Source organism: Polyodon spathula, chromosome 5 (assembly GCF_017654505.1).
Source record: "Polyodon spathula isolate WHYD16114869_AA chromosome 5, ASM1765450v1, whole genome shotgun sequence".
Taxonomy (NCBI): Eukaryota; Metazoa; Chordata; class Actinopteri; order Acipenseriformes; family Polyodontidae; genus Polyodon; species Polyodon spathula.
Genome location: NC_054538.1, coordinates 71,969,686 through 71,985,565, shown reverse-complemented (window position 1 = coordinate 71,985,565; position 15,880 = coordinate 71,969,686). Strand labels below are relative to the sequence as shown.

At 36.3% G+C, this 15,880-nt stretch overlaps 1 protein-coding gene across 2 annotated transcripts in view; it reads right to left on the bottom strand.

Annotated features, from left to right (window-relative positions):
- Positions 1 to 13,186, bottom strand: part of hace1 (HECT domain and ankyrin repeat containing E3 ubiquitin protein ligase 1) — a 45,637-nt gene extending 32,451 nt beyond the window's left edge. For both annotated transcript variants that reach the window (XM_041251258.1, XM_041251259.1), the window contains exons 1-8: positions 12,910 to 13,186; positions 10,651 to 10,705; positions 7,281 to 7,370; positions 6,058 to 6,162; positions 5,585 to 5,660; positions 4,579 to 4,710; positions 3,607 to 3,689; positions 1,048 to 1,144 (exon numbers count right to left, since the gene is read on the bottom strand). In XM_041251258.1, coding sequence (XP_041107192.1) covers positions 1,048 to 1,144; positions 3,607 to 3,689; positions 4,579 to 4,710; positions 5,585 to 5,660; positions 6,058 to 6,162; positions 7,281 to 7,370; positions 10,651 to 10,705; positions 12,910 to 13,006 — 735 coding nt within the window. In that variant the 5' untranslated portion in view covers positions 13,007 to 13,186. The remainder of the gene's footprint in view (positions 1 to 1,047; positions 1,145 to 3,606; positions 3,690 to 4,578; positions 4,711 to 5,584; positions 5,661 to 6,057; positions 6,163 to 7,280; positions 7,371 to 10,650; positions 10,706 to 12,909) is intronic.
- Between the last annotated feature and the right edge of the window lie 2,694 nt (positions 13,187 to 15,880).

Genomic DNA, 15,880 nt, shown 5'->3' with positions numbered 1-15,880 from the left:
GTGCCACCAGTTACTGAATCTAAAGGTCCACATACTTTTTTACACATGGATATTGAGTGTTGAATCATTTGCGGATAAACAAATGTTGAAAAAGTATCAGGTTTTTGTGTCATTTGTTTAATCAGGTTATCTTTATCTATTACTAGGACTTAGTTTTAAGATCTGATAACATTAAGTTTAAAATATGTGAAATATGTGAAAATCCTAAGGGGTTCACAAACTTTTTCTCGGCACTGCACATATTCATCTAACTTTGAACCGCATAGAAAAACAGCTAATGCAACTGCTTTGGACTATTGCGACAGGCGCAACACTTTAGTACATCTACCCCTTTGAGATGTGAGAAAATGTTTTAGCACCTAACATTAGCATATCGACATTCATTACTGTCACATATACATTATTGACTTTTAAATCATAACAGTACTATAACTGTTAAAGTGGTTCTAGTTGAGAAAATAAAACCCTCAATTAATGCAGCTCCATTTTCTATGCAAAGTTATGAAAGAAACACGTGCCACAGCAAACATGTACTGTTATTTAAAATACATACTTAGTACCGTATAAGATTATATAATTGACTGACATGCTTTGCAACTACTGTAACTCCAAAGTCACTACTTTGGTTAAAGGAAGTGAACCAGTAAAATACTACATGAAAATACAGCTTGCAAACAGAACTTCCTTAAACCTACTACAGTAGCTGTCATTTTCTAAAAAAAATTTAAAAAGCATTTACGGAATAAGCTGTTCATTCAAAACTGTTCAGCAGAGATCTAAATAGCAAAAGGCGACAGGTATTGATTTCATTAGCTACAGTATAACCACTTTAAAGAGGAATCTGGTACAGTTCTGAATCTGTACAGTTACCATAACTAATGTATTCTTCTTCTTACTTAGCGTCCCTTTTTATAACAAAAGAAACAAGAATACATTAGTTAAGCAGCAGGTGATATTTCAAACCTGTCCCAAGTTGCTCTTTAAATGTGGCTTTGGATGAAAGACAGACACCAAGAGGACATCCCAAAACTGCCAGCTGGTATACACCTGTACACAGAGGTCTAAGGGGGTGGTTCCATTTTTGTCAGGCAGGTACTTGGCTCCTCTTGACAGAAGAATCTGTGCTGTGTCTCGCTGACCATGACTGAAAAAAAGAACAGAAAACGTGAATAGGAAACACTGCCTTATTGTGCCTGATGTTTACAGGCACAGTTGCAACAGTCTAACTGTCTTTTTTTATACAGCTGACAGCCTCTTTAAAACTAACAACAGTAACAAATGCCCAAGTACTGTACCAAGGGATTACTGATCTGCGATCAGATATGGGATGTTAGCCAAGGGTTTAATAAGAAAGCAACTGTGGGGGGGGTTCTTTTTTTTCCTTCTTCTTCTTTGAGCTATATGGTAATTCAATCGAATTAACTGGTTTTATAATTTTGCCATTTGCCATATTGTTCTGTATGTAATTTTAGATTGTATATCCAGAACTAAAAATCACACATTTTGCAATACTACTAAGATAACAGAAATGTATGTTTTGGAGATCATGCTACTCATCACTAAGTCCTCAAACAATCCTAGAGGAAAATATAAATCAGACTGCCCAAGAGTGATTAAACAAGGGAGGTCCTCACCAAACCACTGTAAAAAAAATGTTCACAAACCAAGACAGGAGATGCCCCAGCTAACTGGTAGGTTGCTAACGTAATACCAATATTTAAAAGGAGAGAAGGCAGAACCAAGAAATTACAGACACATCAGCATCACCTCCATAACACGTCAAATCATGCAAACAATTGTAAGAGGGAAACTAGAGGATTATCTATACAGCAATGGAGACAGCCAGCACAGATTCAGAACTGGGTGCTCCTGCCTGACAACAACGATGAACACAAAAACAGCCTATGACTTCATATACTTGGACTTCCAAAAAGCCTTTGACAAGTACCACCTGAAAGGCTAATCTTCAAGCTGCAATCTGTGGGAATACAAGGTAAAACATGCAAGTGGATAAAACGCTGTTGAAGTATAGCTCAAGACTAACTCCCTTCAACTTTTGACCAGATCTATAATTCTAAGTTCGTTTTGAGAGCATTGAGCATTGCTGTCCTTGGTCACCTCGCTTCTTCGCTCACTGCGCTCGTTATTTTCATCTCTTCATTAGCATTATCTACTGGAATGGCATCATCACCATTCTACAGACACTCATTTTCATTCCCATCAAGACTGTTTGAAATGCAGCACTTCTTAATTGCTTTGAGGGTGCCATCTGAATGTATTGCCTTTCAAACCTCCATTACCCATTTAGCCATCAGTGCCCGTTCTACCAGCAAGGGTCAGCTGGTGATTGTTTGTAGACGTCTGTTCTGTGTACTGCTTTCTTAAATTATCCTTAAATGGGTTGTTAACTGACACATCAAGTTGATGCAGTTCAGAGGTTATTCCACCAGGAGGCATCGAGTAAGTTGCACTTGTTTCTCTGTAGTTTATGCTTCACTGGGTCTGTTAAATGCCCACCAAAAGCATCCAGCACGAATATTGTTTGGTTTGTGAAGGGCACCTGGGCAAAGTAACCAGATGAGGTCAAGCTATTCTTCTATTCTTCATATTCTGTTCGTTTGACATCCAGCTTTTTTATTAGCCCGATCATGCCCATAGGAAATGTCTCGTTCTTTGCCACTGTCTTTCTTTTAAAAATCACCCATCGGAGAAAGCTTGCCCCATCACAGCTGCACAGCACAGCATGACAGTCATGCCCTGCTTTTCTGCATTGCAAGTTTTGATTAGATCGTGTTTTGCTCCAACTCTATCAACTGTCGAAAAATGCTGGTGTCTAGTCGGGATTCCCAATCTGAACAAGAGGTGGCTTGTTTTTTTTTTAAGTTTATCTTCAGGCCCGTGGCAGTTTCTGACATAGTGATGTTCTGCGATGGAGTGAAACACTATGCCGCGTGGCAATCTCTTTAGCTTTAACCTATATTAACTCACGTGTTACTGGGTAACCATTAGTACGTTAGTCATGCACAAAGGAAGCAAATGCATCCTCTAATTCAGGAAAGCTAACTTTTGTAGGACCAGAAAATGACTTTGTCACATTCACAAGCAAAAATAGCTATTTGATTGCATCTTAATCTTCTGACACACATCTCAGGTGCCCCAAATTCACCTTCTGCTGCTTGGTTTAACTTTTCTTAAGCAAACAAGAAAGCTTTTCTTTTAAAAGAATTGAGTAATTAGCGTAGTGGGCATTACTGTGTAAGGTAGCTCTTGTTCATCATCTTGTAAATTAGCCCCATAAGTGACAAACCCTGAATCCAAGTCGCCCTCCAATCCAAGTCGCTCCCCCAAATTTGAACTTCTATTTAAACAAAATTTGGAAAAAAATATGGTAATTACTCAGTGGGTTGCTGCAGGGCTCTGTCCTTGGACCACACTCTAAACAACTCTAAAAATACCTTGCTAAACAGACCAAAATTCACTAAACTCACTACACCCATTATTTCAGTACTGGCAAGCAATTCAATCCCTGCTCCATATGCTAATGAAGCCAATTATTATTTTGATTTTTAATGCTAAAATAACACTATTTCCCGTTTTTCGCATTACCTGCACGCAAAGTAAAGAGGGGTTGCTCCTGAGACGTTAGGCCTGTTGATATCTGCCCCACTGTCCAAAAGACATAGTACCGTCTGAAAACAAATAAACAACTATCAGTTATCAAAGGACAAGGGAAATTACGAATAACTTATCTGCAGTAGAAACAAAAGCTCATATCATTTGTAATCTGAGCATGTAGCCCAGATTCCCAGACCGATATAACAGTAAATTATTTCAACGTTTTTCATCTTGAAGTAAGCAATGACAGAATACCATGTGACATGAACAGAATTACGGATTTCAGGGCACAGAATTTTAATTTAATTCAACAGACACACTGTGAATCTGTTTTTTTTGGGGGTCTTTTTGATATGAACTAGGTTTCTAAATGATCACTAATGGGTTGGGCTGTGCATTTCTTTCTAATCCAGTAAATATAAGAGATAGACATACTGGCTGGTATCACATTACAATTACATGGTATTAACTATGGCAATTCCATCTTCACTTTGGCTTTTTAAAGTATAACAGTAGCTGTAACTCCAGCTATAAAGAAACAAGACAGACAAATGGAGCTTGCAAATCATTCGTGGATCATTATTTTGTTATTGCATCATCAATAAAAAATTGTAATATTGAAAAAAAACATTTCACATATTTAAGGTGGTGCAAATTGCAAACCTTCTCTTGAAATAAAGCTAACTGCTTGTAAACCCCAGTCACTATTGTAAGCTACTGCAAGTAAATGGCCAATATGTCTTTGCTCAGTTTTGCTCAAAACAGTCATTGGCAAATAGTCACATTACTTCATCCTCCCTTTCACCATCTATCGGGGACATCAATCAAAATTTGAGCTCCAAACACCAAAAAAAACAATGCTGTAATACAGGTCAGTGTCAAAAGTCTATTGCATCTGTAACAAAAATGTTGTTTTTTAATGTGTCAGAATGCTGATCTATTTGGTATTCAGAGACTACATACTGTCTTGTGTCCATTCTGACAGGCCACATGCAGAGCTGTTTGGCCCATTGCATCTTCCACGTCTACATTGGTGACGTGCTGCACCAGGTCATGTAAGAGCTCTGTACGTCCATTAACAGCCAACCAGTGGATCTGAAGAGAAGGGGAAACAAACTTGAATTGGGGATACAGTCAGGATATTTACTGATAACATTAAAAATGCACTGTGGCAGGGATGGCTTGGTGGTGACATCAGACCAGGAAGAGAATGACAACAATACTGCCAGTGAAGCGCTGGTGAGCGTATTTATTATAAAATAAATATTTAAGTAAAACAAAACCAGTTTTAAAACATGAAAAAAAAGCAAAAGGCACGAGGGCCAAAACAAACAAACACCAGCACAGACAAAAAACAAATACCTTGCAGTTACAGCGATTAGCTCTGTAGCAGTTGTTTCTCATATGAACAACCCACCCCGAGTGAATGATCCTTGCCTCTTATGCAGCTGTGCCTGGGCTTGATTGCTTGTTAAATCATTCAGTCAGGCCCAGGCACAGTTTGCACATTAAGTGATTTGGCAGGGAAGGCAATTACTCCTTCCCTGCCGACCTAATACATCCGTGCACACCAAACATTCATACATTTAAATAATAACAACACGACACAAATACAAAACAATACATATAAACACAGGGGCGGGGTGTACCATGTCATGCCCTTAGCGAGGTTCAACCCAATTAGGCAATTGGTTCTATAGATATATGCAAAAGTACAAAACGTGATGGCATATCGATGTCACTGGGGATATGCAACCCCAGTGGGAGGACAATAAGGAGCATTAAATATTACTTACTGGACATAATATAAACTTCCTAAAACCAATTTTCTTTCTTTTTTTTTTTTTTTTTTTTTACATCTGTCTCTATGATTTTACTTTTACTCCCGCCAGCACAGTTGGAGATACTTTGCAGGGTTTCTCCAAGAGAAACTCATTATTCAACCTGAAGCCTTTCTGATGCAACTTACAGCAGTTAATCCTTCATTGTTGCAAATGTTAACATCTGCGTTGTATTCCAATAGTCTTCCCATGCACTTCTTTTGTCTGCAAAGATGGATGACAAATTTATAAATGAAAAATATATACAGTATACTGTACACAGTGCTGTAAAAATCAAACAAATCAATCTTCTAAATATGCAAAAAGAAAATGACATTTTCGCAAACCTGACCTAAATCCACTGTATGTAGTAAGTATGGACAAATGCATTCCTACACCCAATATCCTGGTACTCTCACTAGCTTGTGTTAAAATATGACCAGGCCAAGTTTTATCAGACATACATACGGATTATGAAACACTCCATAACCCGCGCCAAATAAGTCAACATATATTCAAGATTCTCAAGTGTGACATACTGTGTGTTAGCATGCCCACCTACCACATGTATCCCCACATGGAATAATAACAACCTAAAACCAGTTTACATTCCATTGCTTACCCATTTCTAGCTGCCAAGTGTAGAGGTGTGCACCCTGAAATGTCTTGGTAGTTTGGATTGGCTCCTCTTTTCAACAGCAAAACAAGACATTCAACTGAACCACAGCTGTACAAGGAGAAAACCACACAAAATGATTATTTCAAGAGGAAAGATATGCTTTATATAATACTGGGTGACCCCATAACTCTGGCATCATAGGCATAATTGTTAATATTGGGTGTATCTCTTTCTTTGAGGTGTAAAATGTCTGTAAGTAAAGAGGAACAAATTCAGATGGTTTTGATGTATGGTGCAGATAGACAACTGGATGTGGCAGTCCAGTTAAACAGAGAACATCCTAATCTGCAGAATATTTAATATTGCCCTTTGACACCCTGTACTATCATACTATTGTTGTATTTACAGTCACGGTGGCCCCTAGGACAGAAACATCTCATGTGTTTATGTGGTGGAAGAGTGTGGGCATTCACTGACACAGGAGACAGAAGTGTATTTGCAAACACCGAACAGGTGCCCAGTTTTATTGGTTTCTTTTTGTATTTCTGCAATGATTTATTTAAGCCCACAGAGGGCGCTGTTTTCTGTGGCCTCAGTACCGACAACGGTACCTCACTAACAGGTGCTCAAAAGGATAATGAAAACCAAAGGCGAAAGAAAAAAGGGAAAATAAAACACAGTAATAAAACTACAAAACAAAAGTGCTGCTTACGCAGTGCCCCCTCTGCTGTTATGCCGGTCAGCTTTGGTCACTCGTTCCAACCACCGGCCTTCTCTGCCAGCATCTCTGTATTCTCAATCATGGCCACCCGGTGCACAACCAAGCGCAGTACTGAGCAATCCCCCCCAACCACCCCCCCCCTGCCTCTCAGCCACTCAGAGAGAGGGGAAGCCAACACACCCTCTTTCCCACCTCTCTGTGTCATCGCCATGACTGACAGGCAGATCTTCCGGGGCTGCCGGCCTAGTCCTGCAATACCACGCATGAGCCAGACAGTGAGCACAGACCCCACCCCTGTTACAGTGGTATTTCTTACTATTGTGTTTATTAAACCCACTGGAGGCACAGCGTACCAGAAATTATGACAAACAAAAAATGATAGAAAGTTAATCTAAACAGCAAAGAATGACACAAGTTTAAATAACTATTAGTTATTATTAGTATTACAATTCTAGTTTTCAATCATTATAAAAAATATTTAAAAAAATAAAACAGGTATTCTTACTTTGCTGCAATGTGCAGCAAGCTTCTCTTCACACGTCCAAAAGCGTAATTGACATCAAACTTTGAATTCAAAAGTAATTCTGAAACAGACCTAAAAAAAAGACAAAACAGGATACTACCTAAACATGAAACAACATTTTTAATTCTGAGTCCATTTCTTGTTTTCTATGACATGACCTTTGTTATTTCTAGAAAGAGAAATGGAAGGTTACATAACACATTTATACAAAGATGTTTATATAATTATCTCTAACTATCCTTCCAAGAAAATATGTGCATTACATAAAAAATAAGGCAAGCTTTTAAAGACCCAGAGGAAATGGAGTGGTTGACAAAACCCGGTTATTCATTTTGTACTAACCAAGGGTTCGAATGATTTCACTATGTAACACAATTTTTGTTCCTGGGTAGTAAGTGTTATTTCCAAATTGCTTATGCCTCAAAAGTATAGAAAATGGCTATTATTCCCCACAAACATTGCTTTTGTGACCAGGACAGTGATATTTCAAAATATCACTATTTCCAATGGGAAACCGGGCAAATGTGTGTCTTTTCGTTCACATAAAGTCAGAAAAAAACAACATATGAATGTAAATACAGTATAATCGTAATTCTCGAAAAACTACTCACTTCTAAATCTTTTGTAGTCATTTTTGTATTACTTTAGTATAAATACATGTTAATTTGGATTCATATGTTGTTTTTTTTTCTGACTTTATGTGAACGAAATAGAAAGACACACATTTGCCCGTTTTCCCATTGGAAATAGTGATATTTTGAAATATCACTGTCCTGGTCACAAAAGCAAAGTTTGTGGGGAATAATAGCCATTTTCTATACTTTTGAGGCATAAGCAATTAGGAAATAACACTTACTACCCAGGAACAAAAAAAAATAAAAAATTGTTACACTGTGTTTTTAGACTTGGCTCCTCTTAGCATGAATATATTGTTATTTTAGGCTTGTGAGTTTATACTTTCTCACAGTCACAATTTTTGAAATAGGCAAATTATTTCAAAGAGCAAGCCATCGCAGGAGTTCAGGTTTGAATGTACCCATTTTCTGTTAATGACAAAAGTCTGGGGCTAGGACATTTATTGCGCATTTAAACCCAATCAAACCTTGTGTTCACTAAATATCTTGGTATCCCCTATTAATAAATATGCAAAGGATATAATGTTAAAGGGTACATAAGGACCTTTTTATTTTATTGTGTTACGTAAGGTGGGTGCACTGTTTTAATTAATTAATTTTATTTTTTTTACATTCTGACCACTTCTTTAAACTTTTAAATTGCATTCCCTGCCTCAAGATGGCTTCACATGTAACCCACACAGACCTCTCAGAACTATATCTCCCATTATCCTTCTTCTCTCTGGTAAATCCATCTCAGTTACATATGTGAGCAGGAGGATGAAGGGAAACGTAGTTCTGAGAGGTCCATGTGGGTTAAATGTGAAGCCATCTTGAGGCAGGAATGCAATTTAAAAGTTTTAAAAAGTGGTCAAAATGTAAAAAAAAAAAAAAAATTAAAAACAAAACACGCACCTTACGTAAACAGTTGTAGCAACACAACACAATACAATAAAAAGGTCCTTATGTACCCTTTAAGTGACAAACCCAGTGCAGTATTTGACTATTTAAATAAACCCTTTATGAGTTTACAAAGTATAGGTTAAATAACTTCCAACACTGGTGAACCAACTAACTTATTATTAGGATCTCATTCCTGTACCGTAACACTGATTGAACGAGGTTGATCAGGGAAATACAATAATAACTAGGGGTTATGCTAATAAGGTAACTGTGAGAAATCTATAAAACATATCATACCAAATGGCATATGTAGAAAACAACTACAGGTTTAAGGGTGTGCTGTATCAATATGTTCTGGGCATGATTTAATTACCAGTAAAGCTGAAACAACACATGCTTTTAACAGGGATGGGCAAGTGTATATTTGAGTAATCAATTAGAAAATTGTTAACTGTTTAGAAAATTACTAATTGTATAATCTAGCTTTTACTGCAACAAAGACAAATGGTTTGTACAGACCCAATAATCATGCCAAACATGCCACTGCAACCCAATGCATAAATAAATACTAAATAAATCATTATTTCTTTGTATCGCTATAAATTACTCAAATTCTTAAGTGTTCAGTGATACCAATACTGCAGCTATGGGAAACGGAGGTGGTTGGAATGCACATATTAAATCTATGTTTAATTAATACAAGAGACTACAAAACAGTCATTTTACAATAGATATCATACATTGCGGTATATTCAGTGGTCATGGTATAATTATTTATGCTTAAATCACTGTGGTTAATATTAATTAACCACAGTTAATTAATATTAAAGCACATCAATACCAAACGAAATACGAACGAGATTGCAGCCAAACTTTACTTTTCTAAATTTCCAGAAAAAATAAAAATGTTTAAAAGTTTTGTTTGGGGACATTTTACCAAAGTAGACATTAAAACAGTAACATTCTCACTTTGCAGTAAAAGAGTGAGCTACATGAACAGCATAGAAACAATAATAATCACCTGTGACATAAGCATAGACCTACAATACCTACAGAGAGAGGTCAAGCTGCAAGCCTCGGACTCTGTTGACTGTGAGACTGACAGTAGCCTTGCACAAGCAGACATAGTACCGGTAAATCACAACGACCCATTACAGCTTGCTCCACTAAATGTACTCCACAAATAACGAACCTAATGGTTGAAGTGACTGCTAAAGATACACTGACTATCAGCGCTGTTGACTGACTCTTATACAATTATATATATATATATATATATATATATATATATATATATATATATATATATATATATATATATATTGTAGTTTTCTTTTAGTTAATGACATTCAATTACTTAATGTCTACTCTGTGCTACATTATTTATAAGGCTTCATGTAGCATAACATATCAGGGCTGGGAGATATGTACCGCATTCAATATGATAAGTTACTTAATGTAAGCATGTATTTATATTTTACAGTTGTCCAATGAAGACATAATTAACTGATTCATTATAATCTGTGCGTTATTATGTTGCCTTTAATTGCTGTTTGGAAACAATGCAGAAGTTGGGCTTTATGCAAACTGTACTAGTATTACACTCCCTGTTAATAAAAACAGCTGCTTATTGAAGCAATGTCAAATAGCACAGTGACTTATTTTGTTAAGTATTACTTCAAAGTTGGTGTTATGTAAGCATTACTTTCAGCCAGTGCCATACTGATGTAAAGTATAATAGTGTAACCGTTTCATCCTTTAGAAAATGATGCGTATTGCATCTGTATGTTTACTAGGTCTTGAAGCTTTGCTGCTGAATAGAGCACTATACTCACCTGTGTTGATCAGCCATCACCATAGGCATCAAAGTGTAGACAGCTGTTTCATTGTCTGTGTTAATAAATAAGAACAAAACAATGGTCAGAACTTATCAGATAAAGTATTCAGTAATACTAGGTAACTAAGTTTAGGCAAACAATGCATGTCACTAAGGTACTGAAACCTGGAATCACAGCTTGGGACGTTCCTTCTTTGAGCATTGGTCGCTGGACCTGTTTTTCGGTTTACAGCCCTGACCCAACGGGAGATCAAAAGCCAATGCAAGACGGATGCAACCAACTTGACGTGAGAAGGAATCATGTTCAAGACTCACCCTTCACTCAGCAAGTGGGAATGCTGATGTATCCCTTTGTGTTAGCAGCATTTTCCAAGAAATATCTATGTTGTTTATAATACCAGTAAAACAACACTTTACAATAGGTATGAATTAGAAGCGCATTTTTATGCCAGTGATTTCATAAAAAGGTTTTTGTGCTAAACGCTTTCAGGATCACTCATCCTTGGACAGCCTGAATTCAAGAGATGTCCCTGAATAATCTGTTTTTCAAAAATATTTCCTTTTTGCATTACTTGTACTATAAAGTAAATGCTCTAAAAAAAAACACACACACACAGGAGACTGACCTTTTAACTACTTCATACTTTAGGGCTACTTTAAAAGAGAAGGTTTGTCCTCCTGGCCTCACACAATAAATAAAAAATTAAAATCTATGACCTTTTAATTTCCATCCGTCAGTATATATAAAAAAAGAGAGGCACTGGCTTGTATTCAATTAATCTAAACCGTGTCAGATCTTCAATGAAATCCTGGAAATGTTTATTTTGTAATTAAATTAACTCCTCTAACAGTGCAAGTGTGCTTTTGTAGTGTATTTCTTTCAGTTAAAACATATCAATCCCCCCCCCATGTGTTGGGTTGGAATGTCAATAGTGTTGAGACACATCACTGTATATCAATTCAATAGACCTCAATAGCTCACTCGCCACATATAGTATACAGAACTCAGGCAAAGTGTTCAGGAAGAAAAATAACACGGAAGACATACAAATAGAGACACAAAATATTACAAAAGCTTAAAGATCCAAGACAACGACGAATTAATTGAGCACTTTGGCTAATACAGTACATGGAAGGATACTTTTAGAGTACGCTGGACAGTTCACTGGATAGTCCTATTTGCTCCCCTTCCATAGCACATCACACTGTAACTGTTTGTCGTAAGGAGCTATACTGTATAAATGCATTGTATATATTGTAAGGAGCTATACTGTATAAATGCAATATATCTTTGTTTCATTCTCTTTCTTCAGCTTTCCCCAATTTACATTTTATAACACAGGTGTTTGAGCAGTAATCTGAAGCCTTTTTTTTTTTTTTTTTTTTTTTTTTTTTTTTTTTAAATCTTGAAATGTGTGAATGGCACCATGCTGTAGCTAGTGCGTGAAGGCAGCCAGCCCACAGTCACAAGTGAGATGAATATAGCAACTGAATAATTACTAAACGTGCAACGTCTATTTTTAATGTGAAAAAGAAAACTCCTTTCTCACACTGTTTTTCATGTATCTGTCACTTTGGTGAAAACAACAATAATAAAAAAGAAGCAATTTCAAATTTAAAAAAATGTTCACATTAAAAATAGACACAGCAGGTCAGGTAATTAATCGGTTGGATATATTCATGTAACTTGTGACTGTGTGCTGGCAGCCTTCAAGCATTTGCTTAAGCAAGCTGGCATTCACATATTTCAACATAAAAAAACAAACACATATAACCTAACAGTATTTGTTATTAATTTGTATTCCAGTTTTTCTAAAGCACAAATGTACAAAAGTACGCTATAGAATAAATAAGTATTACTCTGTCTGTGTGAGATGTCTGTGTGGAGATTATTATATATATATAGATATTTATATATATATATATATATATATATATATATATATATATATATATATAATTATATATATATTATATATATATATATATAATATATATAGATAGTCACGTTGTAGTGTTTATCTGATTACCTTAGGTATATTTTGTATAATTTTGTGAACACATTTCATCACTTACTCCAGTAAACAGAACATTCAGGATAATACATACCGTGCACTGTCTGTAATGTAACTAGATATGCAAGTTCTTTCAACTAGCGAGATTTTCTGTAATGTATAATGTATTTTATTACCGTAAATATTTATATTTTATTTCCGACGTAATCTTACATTCATGCACAGTATATTTATTACGATACCTTCGGGCAGTTCCACAGTTCTTGCGCGTCTAAGTGACCGTGTCAGCCTATGCAGCTGTACGTTGAGTTGCTCCATCGCTCGTTCCATCATAGGCATACGGTTTAATTTAAAAAATAAAAACACAGCACTCCGGCGGATTAGTTCTTTAAAATGACGTTAACTTTCTTTACGAGATGCATCCCCTCCCCTAACAGCACATCCGTCTTTAAACAGAATACTCAGATTAAGATAATCCCCTCTCTGATTCATTATATGTATTTCCTTGTTTTTTATGACTCTTCCTAGTCTTCCTGTTTTCATTGAAACACAATGCAATGCACTCTGGGTATTGTAGTGTTTTTTTGGGGGAGGAAACTGAGAAAGGTAATAAAAAGGTTTATTTATTATTTTGGTATCTAGTGAGGTTATTTAACTCGGTAATTCTACACACTGCATCTGGAACGTGAACTGTCCAAACTGGAAATTGTAAAATAGTTTATGAGGATGAGAGAGAGAGAGAGAGAGAGAGAGAGAGAGAGAGAGAGAGAGAGAGAGAGAGAGAGAGAGAGAGAGAGAGAGAGAATCATATAGGGTGCTGTAAGATACAAACTGTTAGCCACTGCATGGGAGGTCAAAATCATCTTGTGTCTTACACAGCACCCTCATTTATATATGTGATATTGTAATATATAGATTAATAAGAATAATTGAATGGTATAGCTAATTTTAATATTACTTATTTTCCATCTGATACAAAAGTATTTGATACAAGCTGTCTGATAAACCACCCAATAGAAAGACAGATCAAATGGTTTTATCACATCAATGATCAACTATATCAGGGTCTGCTACACATATAACTCAATAAGTTGAATGTCTTATTTATAGAAACAGTGCTCTTTTACACAAGTTAGCAAAAAAAAAAAAAAAAAACAGGACCTGAATCATTTGGAAATGAGAACATAAAAACATAAATTCTAGAACGAGAAAAGGCCATTCAGCCCACCTATGCTCACTAGCTTAATGCAAGCGTGATCCAGCACTCAGGAGAGGAAAAACAAGAACCCCTAACCATTTAGTTATTAGGGGAAATTACACCTCTGGGAATCAGTGGCTAAGTGGACTGTCATTTCTCTCGGGGTCTAGCTAAAGGTCTTATTATGGTCACAGAGAGGGTTACACAGTATTGTTCATGACAGCATCTAATCTGTTCTTGAAGGATCCGATAGTCTCTGCTTCAACACCTGTGTCCGGCAGCCTGCTTCAATGGTTCAGCACCCTTTCTGTAAAAAAGCTCCTTCTCCCCTCGGTTCTGAATATGCCCTTCAGCTTCCACCTGCTGCCCCTGGTTCTGCTCTCTGTGACCTGTGAAAAATAATTCTCAGCAGTTACTTTGTTAAACCCCTTGACAATTTTATATGCCTCTGTTAAAGTCACCTCTTGCTCTACTACTTTCTAGGCTGTACAGACTCAGCTTTCAGTCTGTCTTCATATGCCATGCCCTTCAATCCTGGAATTAATTGTGTTGTTCTCCTGTGTAGTCTCTCCAATGCCTCAATGTCTTTAATAAGGGAATAAGAGCTGTACACAATATTCTACATGTGGTCGTACCGGTGCATTGTATAACTTTAATATAACTTCTCTAGATTTGAATTCAATTATTTTGGCTATATAACCTAACTTTCTATTTTCCTTTTTTTATAGCTTCTCCGCACTATCTCGTTGGCTTAAGAGATTCATCCACTACTACCCCCAAATAATTTTCATACATAGCCTCCTCTATTTCATTACTGTTCATGTTATACTTGCCTGTAATGTTTTTTTCCCTATGTGCAAAACTTTACATGTATTTACATTGAGGTGGGGATACAGTAGGGTGGTGAGGGTATAGAAAGGATTACCTTGCCATGTTGTTGATGCTGAATCAGCCCCTTTAAGACCAAACTTGACAAAGTTTTGAAATCAGTCAGCTATGTACATTTTCTAATGCTTCTTATGTTCTCTTAAGTCAAGATTTTTATTTTTTTTTAAAAGGCAGCAGTATGTTGTCAAATGCTAAGCTTTCCAACCTTAACATTGCAAATAATTAGTCAATAAGCCCTATTTGCCCGATAGACATTTCCCTGTTTAATATGCCCTGTATTAATTCCAATTGTCTCAAGCAAAAAAATATTTTTAAATGTTTTCATTTCATCTTTACAGCTTGAGTTTCTCTCTTTGTTCTGTGTAACTGATATAAAAAGAATAGACAACACTGAAGTATACATTAAATCAGAACTTTGATCTTTACAGAAAAGAAAAAAAACCAAAACATCTCCTGAACCACTGTATGCTTATCACTGCTAGAGACCAAAGACCTGGTGGCTTACTAGACATGCAAATAACCTTTCTTTTGATAGGTCTGTGTGGAGGGTTACTAAAACAGAGCCTATGGTTTTAAGATCCCCAGATAAAGGATGCCCATTCCCAGCTTGCCTGTAGGGGTTTCCTTACTGAGGCGTTGTGAGTCACAATATAATTGTGATGGTCTTTGTTTAAACCTTACTCACATTCATTTCTTCAAAGCTGAAGTATTATTTCACTTGATTTGTTTTCATGTATATCATGGGAGGCATATGTTTATCTGTTTTTTTTGTTTTGTTTTGTTTTTTTTGTTTTGTAAACCTTACCAAGCAAAGCAGGATTAAAGACCACAAGCAACATGACTGCTGTGGATTTATGTATGCAATGCTTTTGACTAACGTACTGTACATTTTGTCTGTTTCAGCTATTCTACAGACTGCTACTGCCCCTTAAGATTGTATTTGCTGTTTATTTTAGTCAGTGCAAGTGGGGTTAATCCTAACTGATCTCAATGTGCTGTTATGATGTATTTGAAAGTTTTTTTTTTTTTTTTTTATATATTTGTTTTTTTGTTTTGTTTTTTAATAAACTCCATTGTTGGTCTTATTTGCCTTGGTCACAGATCTATTATTGCATGAGAACTCTGTA